Source organism: Hemitrygon akajei, chromosome 7 (genome assembly GCF_048418815.1).
Source record: "Hemitrygon akajei chromosome 7, sHemAka1.3, whole genome shotgun sequence".
In the NCBI taxonomy this organism is placed as follows: domain Eukaryota; kingdom Metazoa; phylum Chordata; class Chondrichthyes; order Myliobatiformes; family Dasyatidae; genus Hemitrygon; species Hemitrygon akajei.
The window spans coordinates 161,752,292-161,768,706 of NC_133130.1; the positions used below are offsets into that span (position 1 = coordinate 161,752,292).

At 43.5% G+C, this 16,415-nt stretch overlaps 1 protein-coding gene across 1 annotated transcript in view; it reads left to right on the plus strand.

Annotated features, from left to right (window-relative positions):
- The window catches only part of LOC140731111 (allograft inflammatory factor 1-like), a 42,316-nt gene extending 26,215 nt beyond the window's left edge, over positions 1-16,101 (plus strand). The window contains exons 5-6 of the mRNA XM_073052405.1: positions 2,705-2,867; positions 14,061-16,101. Of these exons, the coding sequence (XP_072908506.1) occupies positions 2,705-2,867; positions 14,061-14,148 (251 nt within the window). The 3' untranslated portion in view covers positions 14,149-16,101. The remainder of the gene's footprint in view (positions 1-2,704; positions 2,868-14,060) is intronic.
- The last annotated feature ends 314 nt before the right edge of the window (positions 16,102-16,415 follow it).

Sequence of the window (16,415 nt, forward strand, 5' to 3'; positions counted from 1 at the left end):
ATTGAACTCGGCAGGGGAGTTATCAGACAAAAAGTTTGACACCAAGTTACGTTAGGAGATTTAAGACTATTGACCAAAATAGAAGGAAATAATTGTTTAGGTTTTTGAACCCCAAAGGAATCAAGGGTTAAGGGGTGACATGGAAAATCAGAGTTGAGGCTATAAATCAGCCAGAATATAGAATGGTGGTGTGTGCTTGAGAGATCCTGAGGCCTGCAGCGACTTCAAATGTTATTACATTCATAACTGAATACAGTCTTGAAAACTAAGCAGCCAGACCAGAGCCTTGAACCACTCTTGACCAAGCGTATCAACAAATTGGCACCGGTGTGCTTTAGTTCCTTCCTCACTGGTCCATTGTAGCAGCTTGCAAGAGTTCATCTTGATAGTTTTATGATAGAACCAAAGAATCAGGCCGAACAACCAGAGCAACACACACACAAAATGCTGGAGGAACTCAACAGGTCAGGCAGCATCAATAGAAATGAATAATCAGTCGGCGTTTCGGGCTGAGACCTTTCTTCAGAAACCATTCACTGCTGGTTCTCCAATTAGTCTCCCTCCATGCTTTTTCCTGACACTCTTTTGAAAATCTTGATTGAAGCACTTTCTGCCAATTTTCCAAGCAATGCATTCTAGGTCACAACACACCACTTAAAAATACACATAGCTATAATGCTTTTGGGTGAATGAGGGAGATATGGAGTCTAAAACGACATTGGATTGACAAAACAATACCATTAAGTCTCCATGTTTGAATCTGACGACTAAACACTGGGAGTGATCCCTTCAAATTGAAATAGCACATGGGCTCGAGCCATTGCCTTCACTGGAGATGGTACATACTTGGAACAATTTAAAACAGCACTTGTCACTGGACTTCCCTGCAAGAAACAGGAAAAAAGGAGCGAGGAGTTTATATTGAGCTGGATGAGGTAGATAAGCAGATGAAAGATATTATTGCATCTTATTAATCAAAATGCCAGTGCATTTTACTGTATAAAAAGCTCTCGAGTGAAACCCCAAAGAATGCATCCAATGCACAGCAAGCACATTGAAACCCCAAATGGAAATATTGACTGTAATTGCTTATTTACATATAACCGGGAGCAGGGAGAAAGCTCCATTTCCCTTTTCTCAGTTCCTTCACCTCTGCCGCATCTGTTCCCAGGACACGGCTTTCTGTTCCAGAGATGTCCTCCTCATTCAAAGAGCTGGTTTCCCTCCCTCCACTATTGACGCTGCTCTCTGCATCTCTCTTTCTTGAAGATCAGCACCCACCCCGTCTTCCCGGCACCTTAACAGCGATCAGAGTTCCTCTTGTCCTTGCCTCCCACCTCATGAGCCTCTGCATCGAACACATCTGCATCCTCCGCAACTTCCACCATCTCCAAAGAGATCCCACCACTAAACGTATTCCCCCCCTCCTCTTGCTACAGCGATCACTCCCACCACGATTCCCTTGTCCAATCTCGCCACTAATCTCCCTACTGGCATTTATCCCTGCAAAAGCAGCCCAAAGTGCTACACCTGCCCACTCCCCTCCTCCCTCACCTCCAGTCAGAGTCCAGACAGTCCTTCCAGGCGAGGCAACACTCCACCTGTGAATCCAGTGGGGTCGTCTATTGTGTCCAGTGCTCCCGATGCGGCCACCTTTACATTGATGAGACTTGTCATAAATTAGGGGACACTCAGTCGAGCACCTCCACTCCATCCGCTAAAAGTGGAACTTCCCGGTGGTCAAACATTTTAATTCCCATTCCAACATGTTGGCCCTTGACCTCCTCTTATGAGGCCACCCTCAGGGTGAAAGAGCAATACCTTGCATTCTGTCTGGGTAGCCTCCAACCTGATGACACGAATATCGATTTCTCTTTCCCGTAAAAAAAAATTTTTCCTTTGCCTCCCCTCTTCCCCACTCTGGCTTTTTACCTCTTCTCACCTGCCTATCACTTACCCCGGGTCCCCTCCTCCTTCCCTTTCTCTCCTCTCCTATCAGACTCCTCCTCCAGCCCTTGACCTTTCCCACCCACAACCTCCCCTATCACCTTCCAGTTAGACTCCTTCCCCCCCCCCTCCCCTCTAGCATTTTACTCTGGCATCTTCCCCTTTCCTTTTCAGACCTGAGAAGGGTCTTGGTCTGAAACATCAGCAGTTTATGCATTTCTATAGATGCTGCCTGAACTCCTGAGTTTCTCCAGCCTTTTGAGTGTGTTGCTTTGGATTTCCAGCATCTGCAGACTTTCCATCTCTTAATGAGATGTGTTGTTAATGAAAGTAAGATAGCAGAATAGTGCACGTCTGCAGATCTAGAAGATTCACTTATCAGAGATCGGATTACGTGCGGAATGCAGGAGTCCAGCCTGAGGGAATGAACTTCAGGGAAGACAGAATTAACTCTAGCAAATCAAGCCAGGCTCGGACTGCTGGAAGTGACCTGCTATGAAGTGAGAGGCAACAAGCTTGAAGGTGAGATTAGAGAATTAAATAAATGTGTGGAAAGGAAGAGATTACAGGGCAGGCGGAATAGGAATGGATGGAAAGAGCCTTCAAAATGGTGGCCCAGGCCGAATAACATCCCATGATCTTCTGAAGAAGACAAACAGGCCAAATGGTTTTCCAGGAACGTACTTTGTAGACTTTGTCAGGGCTGTGCACTTTGAAGGATTACTGATGATTTTCTGTGCTGTTCCTATTGATTTAGACTTAATGAGCTTGAAGCAGATGCTGGAGAAACTAGGAGTGCCCAAGACTCACTTGGAAGTAAAGAAGATGATTGCAGAGGCTACTGGTGGCAGCAGCGAGACTATCTCTTACAGCAACTTTGTCATCATGATGCTGGGCAAGCGTTCCGCAGTCCTCAGATTGTGAGTACTGGTCAATGCCTCCATTGCCACCTTGCTAAGACTGACCAAGCTCCCTCTGGTGGCCATTTCTGGTAAAAGCTGGGCACACTTCCACTGAGCAATCCACTTGTGATAAAAGAGTTCCAGTCAAAGTTTTTCACTGTGAAGTGATTTTCCCTTTGGGGCCCATAAAAATAAAGTTGGGGCACTATTGTGCAGAAAGAGAACCATAAAATAGTTGCTTCATGGAAGGCTCACTGAATACACAACAGCTTAATTAATGTACGACCAAATCACCAATCCTACGGATTACACCCCACAAATTCTTTCAGCTAGTTATCTAATTTAATTTGGAAAGCCATGGAACAATGTTTCCATTAATTTGGAGGCATTCATCCATCCATCCGCCCGAAAAAGTCCCTTCTACCACTGTTTCCTATCTGTTCCATGAGTTTTACATTCTGCTGATTTGCAAGAGCCAGGTCACATACCTTCTCCCCATTCTTGTTGATGGAGTAATAAAAGTGGTTCATGAATCCAACCAAATTCCATGTTCTTGTTTTGTTCTCCATTTTAGCTTTCTCTAACATGTTCCTTCAGCCTCCCAAACCTTTCAGCTGTGAAATGCAGTGCTTCATCAAATCATATACGAACCTGGGGAAGTTAATGGGATAGAACATAGAAATCTACAGCAAATTACAGGCCTTTTGGCCCACAATGTTGTGCCTACCATGTAACCTACTCTAGAAACTGCCTAGAATTACCCTACTGCATAGCCCCCTATTTTTCTAAGCTTCATGTACCTATCAAAGAGTCTCTTAAAAGACTCCACTTTATCTGTCTCCACCACCGTCACTGGCAGTGCACTCCGCACACCTGCCATTCTGTGTGAAAAACTTACCCCTGATATCTCCCTTGTACTTGCTTACAAACACTTTAAAACTATGCCCCCTTGTGTTAGCCATTTCAGCCCCGGGAAAAAGGCCTCTGGCTATCCACACGATCAAAGCCTGTCATGGAGAGAATGGGAAAACTAATCTCAGGGTGATGTACTGCATATGTTACATTGATCATAAATGTACTTTGATCTCGATTTGATTTCCTGAATGATGCAAATTGTTATAAAAGGCTCTGGAGGACTCTGGAAAGTAAATGATCTGTTAGGAGTTTAAAGCCACAAAACACAGAAACGGTCAATAATTTTCTTTCTAGTTTACTGGATCTCAATGAAAAAAAACTCTGCAGCAGGAACTCAGCGGTAAAGTGGCATCCATGGAGGGAAAAAAGATAGTTGATTCTTTGGCTTGAGTTGAGACTCTGTATCAGGACTTAATACACTCAGTCCTGATGTAGATTCTTGACTCGAACTGTTGACTATCTTTTTGCCTTACAAACTCTGCTTGACCTCCTAAGTTCCTCCAACAGTTTGCTTTAAATTCTTTTCAGTGATGTAGGTTGAGAGATAACTGACCAAGACAATGGGAAGTACCCCCCACCTGTGCTGAATGGAGAGGGAGGAAAGACCTCGGTTTAATATTTCAGGTGAAAAGCTTATCCTCCCTTAATGGACTGTTAGTTTGGACTTAGGTTTCTATGAATTGGGACTTGAATCCAGAACTTATTGTGACTGAGGTGTTGTAATACATGATTTCACATGTAGGCCAATTATTCTTCAGAGAACAATGATGTATTTGACCAGAATGACCTGTAAGCACAGACTCTTAAATACCTTGCCGCAATGGGGCCCAGCCTGTCTCTCCTGTTTATAATGGGGAAGAACATGTTCTGATCTTCAAAAACTGACCATCACTCACATTTAAGACAACGGACATTGTGTTTTAATAAGTAGTTACATTCTGTCCTAATATTAAACATTGCCCTTTTAAGAGTGCAGCTTGACCTAGTTAGCAGTCTGTGTGTAGCAGGGATTTTCTGTGTTTACCTAGAACAAGATTAAGTATAGACAGCAACTGAACATTATTTGTTTCAACCAGCTGTGGAAGTGGTAGGATTTAAATTCCAAAGGCAGGTGTTTAATGAATTAAATGTTTCATCTTGCAAATGAGACTTTAAAAGAGACTCAGGCAGACTGAAAAGATCCCATGACACTCTCTGAAGAAAGTGTGGGAGGTTTTTCCCAGTCAGTGGTTATCCCTCAACCAACATCACCATAAACAGATTATTTGTGTATTATCATGTTGATGTTTCTGAGAGGCTGTTATGGGCTATATTGCCTCCCCTGTTTCCTGCCTAACAACCGTGGCTACAATCTGTAAAGTGCCGAGGTTGTGCGGGAAGTCTTTTTTCTACCTAGTCTCGGTTGTTATTTGCTCCGGACATCAGGCCAAGAGGTCACTGTCGAGTAAAGGCTGCTCAGAGTCAAACTATCAGCCATAAGACTTTGAGGCAGGAATGCCGCCAATGAGCCATGGGCTACCAATATCCTTCCATATAAACAGGCATGGGCATGGATAAAACATCAGATCAGCAGTGTCTGTGGAGTAGAAATCAGAGTTAACATATCAGGTCAAAGTTGGAACGTGTTTTGCCTCTGAGGGCAGAAAGAATGAAAGGGGTGGTCTTTGAGAAGATGGAAGAGAGGGGAGGCTGATTGGCAGAAGTGACAGAATTAAGTGAAGGAGAGGTATGAATGACAAAGGAGAGGTAGAAGACGTGATGGCCAGTCTTTCGCATGGCAGCTGGTTGCTTAATGCTTTGCTGTTTTGGAGGTTCTTGTAAATGTCACGTTTAGCCTCAGAAATTAAGAGAAGGCATTGGAGAGGATTTAGAAACTCCCAACCTTTAGAAAATTGAACCAGCAAAAGTCTCATGAAGAGGCAGAGACGCTGAAATCTACAGACACTGACGATTGAGGGTTCCAATACCACTGGTACTGACTGGAACTAAAATGAGAGTTGTATTCTGAAAACCTTGGCATCCGTAAGAACTGGTTTTTCCTTTGTGATCAGATTTTTTTTTTGTCAGCAGCATAACAATTACTGAGATATCAAAGTAAATAACTGTCATGCCTCATCCAACCCTATAAACATCTAAGATTGCAGCACGTAACTGCCTGATTTGGGATTGCTGAGATTTTCATTGCTTCATTGATAATTGTGCCTTGAGCTGCTCATCCCCAAAGCTCAGACATTTTCTTCAAAAGCTCTCCTCACGTCCTTTCATCTCCACAGGACCACTGTTAAATCCCTCCTATCTGATTACTCACTGCAATGTGATACAATATCCTACTTGGATAATTATCCCTCTGGAATGCCTTGGGATGTTTTGCAATGTTAAAGCTACAATATACCGGTAAATAAGTTGTGCGACTTGTGAGCAATTTGGCATATAAATTTTCCATCTTATGACATGGTTTTACTTAAAAAAGTAATTGATAGGCTGCGAAATGCTTAGCATGTTCTGAAATCATATAAAGATTTAATACAAAGACAGATTTCTCCGTTTATCATGGACATGAGAAAGTCTGCAGATGCTGGGAATTCAAAGCCACGTGCACAAAATGCTGGAGGAACTCAGCAGGTCAGGCAGCATCTATGGAAATAAATAAGCAGTCGACATTTTGGGCCGAGGCCTTTCTTCAGGACTGAGATGAAAGTGGGGGAATGCCAGAATAGAAAGGTGGAGGGAGGGGAAGGAAGCTAGCTGGAAGGTGATAGGTGAAGCCAAGTGGCTGGAGAGGAAAGAATCTGATAGGAGAGAAGAGTGGACTGTAGGAGAAAGGGAAGGTGGAGAGGACCCAGGGGGAAGTAATAGGTGAGAAGAAGTAAAAAGTCAGAGTGAGGAATAGAGGAAAGGGGTGGTGTTCTTCAGTTGGTAGCTGGATAAATGGCATCAATAAGTAATAACCTATTCTCAATTATATGGTGTTATTGTAACAATCTTTTTACTTTTGGACTAATTATAAAGCCATGATAGTTTGCCCCGTTTGAAGGAGATGAGTGTTTTTGAAGGAGATGAGTGTTTTTATATCATTCTCTATACTGAAGGATCAAGAACTGTGTACAGAATTCCAAACTCTGTATGTGAAACAGAATAGTTTAGTTTTATCAGTTTATTATTGCATTTCAGCAAGCTGGAGGTGTTTAACGTTTAATTTATATTCGTGGATGGCCCTTGAAATATGGAACATAAAACCCAAGCAGGAATATAGTGAAGAGTCACTAAATACACTTTCTTTGCTTCATGTTCATGAATATCATTTGTGGCATTCTCATTGGCCATCCTCAAGCCTACACTTGCTGCATTTAAATGAGAATAAAAGTACTCCATAACAGAGTGGGATGAATGGATTATTGTGGGCTGATGCATCATGCTGCAAGTCACTCGGTTCAAAATGAGGGGGCTGCGTTGATTTAGAATGAGTGCAGGCATTTAAGCCATTCACCGGGCTTTTCCTCTGTTTGGATTTCAATTGCACTTTAATGATATTCCTTTATAGAGATGTGAAAGCCTAGACACTCCACTGCACTCTGAGTGAATCTCGGAGCAAGGGTTCCCAACCTGGTGTTCAAGGACCTCTCGTTAATGGTAGGGGTCCATGGCTTAAAAAAGGTTGGGAACCCCTGGTCTAGAATTTGCTGGTGGGTATGACGTGGTTCAAGGTTTCAAAGCTATATTTAACGGCAGAGAAATGTATACAATATACACTCTGAAATGCTTTTTCTTAGCAACCATCCACGAAAACAGAGGAGTGCCCCAAAGAATGAATGACAGTTAAATATTAGAACCCCAAAAGTCCCCCCCCCACAGCTCCCCCTTCCCACATGTAAGCGACAGCAAGCAACAATCCCCCCCTCCCCTCACCGGCAAAAAAAAGCATCGGCACCCACCACCGAGCACTCAGGCATGAGCAAAGCAACAGCAAAGACACAGACTTGCAGCACCCCAAAGACTTGGCGTTTCACCCAGTATTCAACATACCACAGGCTCTCCCTCCCTCCCCCTAATAAGGGAGAAAGAGGCGCCTCTGTTTTCAGTAGCCAAAGCTACAATAGGAAACAGTTACCAGAGATAGGACAGATTGACATCTCTGAATTGGATGGTGAGATTTAGTGCTCAGTGTGATCTCAGAAGTGTGGGGCTTAAATCAATGCCAAGTTCCAATACAAGCACATGATGTGATTTGGTGGACAGTACAATCCAAAGGACAATAGGGAGGGATTGAGTGGCCAGATTGTTCCCAAGATTTCAACGCATAATGCGACTTATGGATCGTGTTTATGATTCAGTGATTTGCAGACCCAGGATGGTGTGAAATCTTGGACATAGTGAAGTCTTACAACTCACTAGATCGGCCATGATCTTGCTGAATGGTGGAGCATGCTCGACAGGCCAGACGATGGACTCCTGCTTCTATTTCTCATGTTCTTACAACTAACTATGCAGTGAACTTTCAGGATTTAATGGTTGATATCCAGTACATGCCTGTAAATGAGAGTGATGTCGAAAAAGTTTTACATATTTCACTACCAAACTGCTAATTAGCTATATTAACAACCGGAGAGAAAGGACTGTGTGACAGGCGAGGCACTGTAAGTAGATCAGTCGGTCGTGATGCACTTGCAGCCTCTGCCTGTGGAGGTAGAATTACAGGGAACATGCTGCACTTCCGGGAATGAATTCTGCCATACCTGCCAGGAATTGTTCTGGAGTTTCCTGAATTCTTCCACAGTGGACTGGGATTACACTGTGTGCTAAATTATACCACTTGGATTTTGCTAATGCACTGAATTCTATCAAGTTGTCCAAAACTCAAACTAAACCCGTCTTACCCTATGCAGGTTCAAGGTTACATGAGTGAATCTGCAGATGCTGGAAATAAATAAAAACTCAAAATGCTGGCAGAACTCAGCAGGCCAGACAGCATCTATGGGAGGAGGTAGTGACAACGTTTCGGGCCGAAACCCTTCATCAGGAGTGAAGTAACATGGGATGGTCAAGGGGGAGATAAGAAGTCGGGGGAGGGATGAAGTAGAGAGCTGGGAAGTGATAGGCTGGAGGGAAATGGGCTAGGGGGAAGGTGGAGAATTATGGGAAATAAAAGAAAGAAAGGTAGGGCTGGGGGGAGATTATAGTGAGGGGGGAAAAAAAGAGAGAGAAAGAGAACCAAACTAAAATATAGATAGGGATGGGGTAAGGGTGGGGCAGGGGTATCAACGGAGGTCTGTGAGTTGAATGTTCATGCCAGCAGGTAGGAGGCTACCTAGGCGGGAGATAAGGTGTTGCTCCATCAACCTACGTGTGGCCTCATCTTGACGGTAGAGGAGGCCATGGACAGACATGTCGGAGAGGGAGTGGTCTGTGGAATTGAAGTGTGTGGCCACAGGGAGATCCCGCCACTGCTGGAGGACCGAGCGCCGGTACTCAGCGAAACGGTCTCCCGGTCTGCGGCGGGTCTCCCCAATGTATAAATGCCACATCGGGAGCACCGGATACAGTATATCACCCCAGTTGACTCGCAGGTGAAGTGGTGCCTCACCTGGAAGGACTGTCTGGGGCCTGGGGTGGTGGTGAGGGAAGAAGTGTGGGGGCAGGTGTAGCACTTCTTCCGTTTGCAGGGATGAGTGCCTGGAGGGAGGTCGGTGGGGAGGGACGGGGGGGGGGGGGGGATCTAGGTTGTTTTTATAATTCCACTGCACTGTCCCTGGTTTTCACTGTGATTTCAACAGTGTATTTTGATCACGATTGTATCCCAGAAATTCATTGCGTAGATGTAAGACTGCATGTCGCACCAAATCCATGGTAGCACAGTGGTTAGTGTAAAGCGGTGTCTGTAATGAGTTTGTACGTTCACCCCGTGACCCCCGGGTCCCCTCCCACATTCCAAAGGTGTATGGTTAAGGTTAGTGAGCCGCGGAGATGCTTCGTTGGTGTTGGAAGTGTGGCAACACTTCTGGGCTGCTCAGCACACTCCTCAATGTTTTGATTTGACATAACACGTTTCACTGTATGTGCGTGACAAATGAAGGTAATTTTAATGTAATGAAAAAATCCCTCTCTGCTATCCTGGATTTGCAGAGCACTAAATCAGCAGGTATTAATGCTGATAATGCTCCACAGAAGAATTCTCCCACTCTTCTTCCTTTATCAGCAAAACCTCTGCTCCTTTCTCCCCTGGGTCCTTATCCAATTTCCCTTCAATACATCATTGTTATTTCCTTTAACTGCTCACTGTGGTAGTCATTTCCACTTCTTACCACATTTTCAACAGGATAGGTTCTGCTGAATTCCTCATTTAATTTGTAAATAACTTAACCTCAATGATTATAAATGCAGTAAGACCCATAAATGAAAATATCTCTTTTCAGTATGACACCAGTTGAAAACTTCAAATACTTCTATCAGTCTTATTTTTACCAAAAAATCTCAGTCTTCTCAGTATTTTTTTCATTTTGATGTATGTCTTGCATCAGTGCCAGGATGAAAAAGATGATTTTTTTTCCCACCCTCTCTAATATCTCAATTTCCTCTTACATTGCTTGATAACCTATCTCTATAGATTATTCACCATCTCAACACCTCTGTCCCTTTTTTGAGATCTCTTCACCTCCATCTCAGGAAATAAAGATATTTCCTACAAAACTACTGACTCCCACAGATGACATCTCTTCCCACCCTGTCTCTTGTAAGGATGCTACACTTTCTCACAGTTTCTACATGTCTGCCACATGGAAGGGTTGTGTAGTGGTTAGCACAACACTTTACAGTACCAGCGACCCCGGTTCAATTCCTGCCGCTGCCTGTGAGGAGTTTGTACGTTCTCCCCATGACTGCGTGGATTTTCCTCCGCGTGTTTCAATTTCCTCCCATGGCCCAAAGACCTACCGGTCGTATCAGAGTCAGGTTTATTATCACTAGCATGTGACATGAAATTTGTTAACAGCCGCAGTCCAATGCAATATATGATAATATAGAAAGGAAGAAGTAAATTGATTACAGTAAGTATATTCATATGAAGTAGTTAGATTTAAAATATTTTAGATAATTTTTTAAAAAGTGAGGTAGTGTTTATAGGAAGAAGTACAATCGACATTTCAGGCCGAGACCCTTCGTCAGGACGGATGAAGGGTCTCGGCCCGAAACGTCGACTGTACTTCCTGTAGATGCTGCCTGGCCTGCTGAGTTCCTCCAGCATTTTGTGTGTGTTGCTTGAATTTCCAGCATCTGCAGATTTTCTCGTGTTTGAGGTGGTGTTCACGGGTTCAGTGGCCATTTAGGAATTGTATGGCAGAGGGGAAGAAGCTGTTCCTGAATTGCTGAGTGTGTGATAGGTTAATTGGTCATTGTGAATTGTCCCGTGATTAGGTTAGGGTTAAATCGGGGGTTGCTGGGCAGCGCGGCTTATAAGGCCAAAAGAGCCTATTCGTGTTGGATCTCAATAAATATAAACAATGAAATAAAGATGAGCTCTTCCGTTCCAGGGTATCTGTACATCGGGATTCCTCTTTCAGGAAGTGTTGCTTCCTTTCTGCTGTGGTTGATGAACCATCTCCTGTGTCTCATACTGTTGCTCACATCCCATCTCCCCGCAGAAAGTACAGAGATGGAGTTTGCCTAGTCCTCGCCTTTCACGCTTTCAGCCCCCACATTCAGCATACAGCTGCGATGAAATGCCGCCACATTTTCTCCAGGTCAGGGGAGGGTGATTTTCACAGAGCACCTACACTCAGTCCGCAATCGCATTCCTAAGCTTTCAAGTGTGTGCTATTTCAATTCCCCTGCACGTTCTCACATTGACTTGTCCATCTTCAGCCTTGTCTAGTGCCAAGGTGAGGCCCAATGCACAGTGGAGGGCAACCCAGGCCAGTCTACAACTCTACTTTCCGGTACTTGTCACATCCAGTGAGTTATTCCACCACCCCTTCTCTCCTTCCGATCCTCCTCCAGTCCTGTCAGTTTTGTTCCCTTTACCTCAAACTCACTCCCCACCACCTACGATCTCCCCCTCCCCCTCTTGGTTCCATCAATGCACTACACACAGTTCACCCTTGAAATCAGTCAATTGTGATTGGGTGGGGTGGGTGTTAGTCCTAGGCATTCCTGCTTATCCCCCTCCAGCAGCTGTCTCCAACATTCATACTGCTCTCCCCCCCCCACCCTTGTTCCATCTGCCATCTTTACCTGCCTCCATTCTCATTCACCTGTCACTGCCTCCCAATTCCACCTTTGCTCCCTTCCCCTACCTGGTACAACCTCCCTGTCATCTCCTCTCCCCCCTCCAAGTCTTCCAATCACCTCGGACTCCTTTGTCACCACTTCCCTTCTCCTCTACCTTGTCTCTTTACTCCCAGTCCTAAAGCAGGGTTTGGACCTGAAATGTTGGCAGTTCCTTTCCTCCCATGGATATTGCTCAGTTTGCTGAGTTCCTCCAGCAAGTCCTGATGAAGGGTCTCAGCCTGAGATGCCGGCTCTTTATCCCTCTCCATAGATGCTGCCTAACCTGAGCTCCCCCCAGCATCTTGTGTGTGTTACTCTGGATTTCCAGCATCTGCAGAAATCTCATGTGTTGGAGTTCCTCTGGTCTGTTGTTTCACATTCGTCGCCCTTTCTCACACCTTCCTTTCTCTTCCCTGGGACCGATCCCAGGTGTTTGCCTTTGTTAAACTGTTCTGCTGCTGTTAGAGAATCCACTCCTTCACCCATTTAGGCAACATCCAAAGGCCAGATGATCTCGAGTATCTCGAGATCCTTTTTGCAATAGGCAGCCAGTCAGAAGGGAGAAGGTTGGGAAACTCCTGACTGCAAGATGAGCTTACATCTGAGCTTGTTTTATATGTGACTATACTCAATTCCATGCACGTTTCTTGAGAAAATATCCTGCAATTATTGTAAGGAATTGAACTTTAACAAAGCTGATCCCTGAGGAAATTTACTTTTATTTGCTCTGCAGTGTACCCTTTGCATCTCGTCTCTGAAAGATAGTGCTGTCAATAATTACCCTGCTTATAAAATTTGGAACTAGACTGTGGGCACTTTGGTGGGGCTGGGGTTGTGAGACAATGTGGGTGTTGATATGTGGCCTTTAAATGTCTTCGGTGGCTGAGTCTTAAAACACAGAAATACAGACCGATACTCATCTATGAAGGTTCTCAGTCATCACTGGCATTGCAAGTCAAGGCAACTGGACTTGCCATGTTATCCGGAAGACATTTCGCCACTCATCTGAGAGGCTTCATCAGTTCCGATCCCTGGTGGGTAGTTTTCCGGCTTATAAACTCTGAGTTGTTTAAAGCAATCACATGAGGGTCATTAAGAGTCGTAGAGGTAATGAAAAGGTCATTAGTCTCATCTTTGCATGAATGGAGGCAGGAACTGTTGTGGAGACACTGATGTTAGGACTGCATTGTAAATAGCTGATAGGTGGTGTGGTACCCCACCTCCTCAGTTCAGGAATGGGTTTTCCAGTTTGACAAAGACGGCTTCTTTAACCCCTCTATCAGACTAAGACTAAGGACCCTCTCATTACCTCTACAACTCCTAACGACTCTCATGTGATCGCTATACCTTTAAACAACTCACAGAGTTTAAAAACTACCCGCCATGGATCAGAACTGAAGAAGCCTCTGGGATGATTGGTGAAATGTCTTCTGGACAACACAGCAAGTCCAGTTGCCTTGATGTGCTACGTGCTTGATACAGGCTAATATTCTCAAACAGTACTTAGGGGGATGCACCACTAGAGGTGCAGTCTTCCAGATATAAACCAAAGCCCTTTCAACTCTCACAGGCTACATCCCCAGCACGGTTTAAGAATAAGCAAAGTTATGTTGTGAGTCGACTCGTCATCATCAGATTGGTATTTGTGGGAGCTTACTGTGCACAAATTAGCTATCCTGTTTCCTGTGTTGTAGCACTGTCATTCTAAGTGCATTCCAAACTATTTCAGTGCCTGTGAAATGATTTGAGATTTCTTGGAAACGAACAGTATAAATGAAAGTCTTTCATTTATGAAAGGGTCCTGCCGAAGGGTTTCGCCCCAAAATGTCGACTGTGCTTTTTCCCATAGATGCTGTCTGGCCTGCTGAGTTCCTCCAGCATTTTGAGTGTGTTGCTAATATAAGTGAAGGTTCCCCTCCCCCCCCCCCATATTTTTATATTATTCAGTTGCACTAAAAGACTATTGTTTGAAAATTTCCTTTGATTCTAATACCACAAGGTAAAAAATTAAATTAAAGCTAAAACATTTCTTTTCAGAATTATGATGTTTGAAGGAAAAAGTGACGGAAATGGTTCAAAACCTACAAGACCTCCTGCTAAGAGGGACATCTCCAGCCTCCCGTGACTCTGAGCTGCTGATGAAGACCTGGGAATGACAATGCACCTTTCTTGGATTGTCAGTAGCCTTGTGGGATGCTTTATCTTGGCCTTTCTGAAGCGGTGGGTGAATGGGATTACAGCAAACTGAGCTCTTTGCAGCCCCTGTCAGTGGAGACTTAGCATTTTTATCTGCTATTTTTCAAATTCATCTTATTGCGTAATTATCAATCTAACAATATCCAGCAGGCTCGGCCAATTTTGGATATAATAATGCCCTTTTCGTTGCAGTCCCCTAACCTTCAATAGAAAACACCACTTAAGTTTTCACATTTGGTTCCTTGGATAGCATTGTTACTTTGGAGCCAGGAAGATGTAGTTTCAAACTCCAAGGATTTCAGTCCTCAGTCAATACTACCAACATCTTTCCCAAGGTATGCAGCACTTTCAGAGGTACAGCTTTTGGATAAATCTTGACTGTTCTCTGAAATAGTTGTAAAAGGTTCCCCTCGCATATGTTTGAAGAAAAGGTGGTTTCTACATAGTGTCCTGGCTGAGGATTTTCTCTAACCAACACCATCACAGTAGATTATTGGGTCATTATACCAACACTAGGAGTCTGCTGCATATCCAATACTCATTACCATTCTTGCCCTTTAAAAGTAGTAATTTTCTGTGAAGAACTTTGGGATATCTGGGTCGCATGAGGCGATTACTTTTCAAAGCCTGGTGAGGTATTCTTCAAGTAGATCGGTACTCCAGTTCCTTCCTATCCCTCAATAAGTTGCTGCTGTTTCATGTGGTGCTCATTATATCTGGTGGCACTACATTAAACAGTGGTGTGGGAGGGGTAATCAGAGATAACCCATCTCTGTGCTTAATTGCAGCCCATTCGGCCTCATTTCTATCTACTATCTTCCATTTGGTGTCTGATTTGATTAACTTAGTTTTAGGATCCCATGTCCCACTCTCAACAGGAGTGGAAGTATTTTCTCCTGCACCCACATAAGAAAATATTTTCTTAACCTTGTAAAGATTTCCTGCAGATCACAGCACAGTCCGGACAAAGTTGTTCCAACCTGAGTGAATAAAAGTTGAGAATTATCGACGCAAGAGATTTTGCAGATTCTGGAAATCCAGAGCGCCACACACAAAATGCTGGAGGAACAGCATGTTATAAACACGAGATTCTGTACATACTGGGAATCCAGAGCAACACACAACCTGCTGAATTCCTCCAGCATTTGTGCATGAGAATGGTAGACTTTTGGATGCTTAAGGGGTATGGGGGACTGAGAATGATGATCAACGATAATATTTACACATGAGGAAGGATTATATGGATTTCTATGTGACTGCACCAATATGATCTCAATATATACTCTTGCCAGCATTAAATGAGTAATCTCAGAGTTCTGGTTCCACTGTTGTAAATCCTTTTTGCTTTTGTAATATTTAATGTTTTGTTAATAATCTTTGATTAAGTTGGCCAACACCACTCCATTTCTGCCACCTTTCCTGCCTCTGATGTACAATTTATTTCTAGTTCTCTCAGCTCATTGGTTTTGGAAATAGTTTCTAACTCCTTATTCTATGTTCATCTCCCTGTATGTGGAGGTTTCAGTACATTATGTTGTAGGAATAATGATTCATTTCATGATTTTGTACAGCTTCAGATGCGGAATAAACCAATTATTTAATGGAAAATAGTCTCACTTTGTTCAACCATAAACATTCCAATGTTTATTTCGAATAATTGGCTGTAACGCTTCACAGCTCTAATAGAGGAATTCATTGATGTGGTACTCATGTGAATAGATGTGTAACTGATAATGAAATTGCATTAATATCGAACTTTTCCCACTGACTGCCTGGTGTAACAAGATCTCATCAAAAGTTTTTTCTGTCTCGGACACATGGAGGCGTGTGTCCTGACTATGGATACTGATTGAGCAAATAAAGGTTGAGATTCATTATCGTTTGAATGTGTCAAAAATCAAAATCAGAATCAGGTTTAATATCACCAGCATATGTCATGAAATTTGTTAACTTCACAGCAGCTGTGCAATGAAATCTACGATAAATCAATACTGAGAAAATAAATAGAATTACGGTAAATATATATATTTACTGTAATGGACATCAAATAGTCAACTTAAAATAAGTAACAAAAAAAGCAAGTTTAAAAAGTAGTGAGGTAGTGTTCATGAGTTCAATATCCATTTAGAGGTTGGATGGCAGAGGGGAAGAAGCTGTTCCTGAATCGCTGAGTGTGTGCCTTCAGGCTTCTGTATC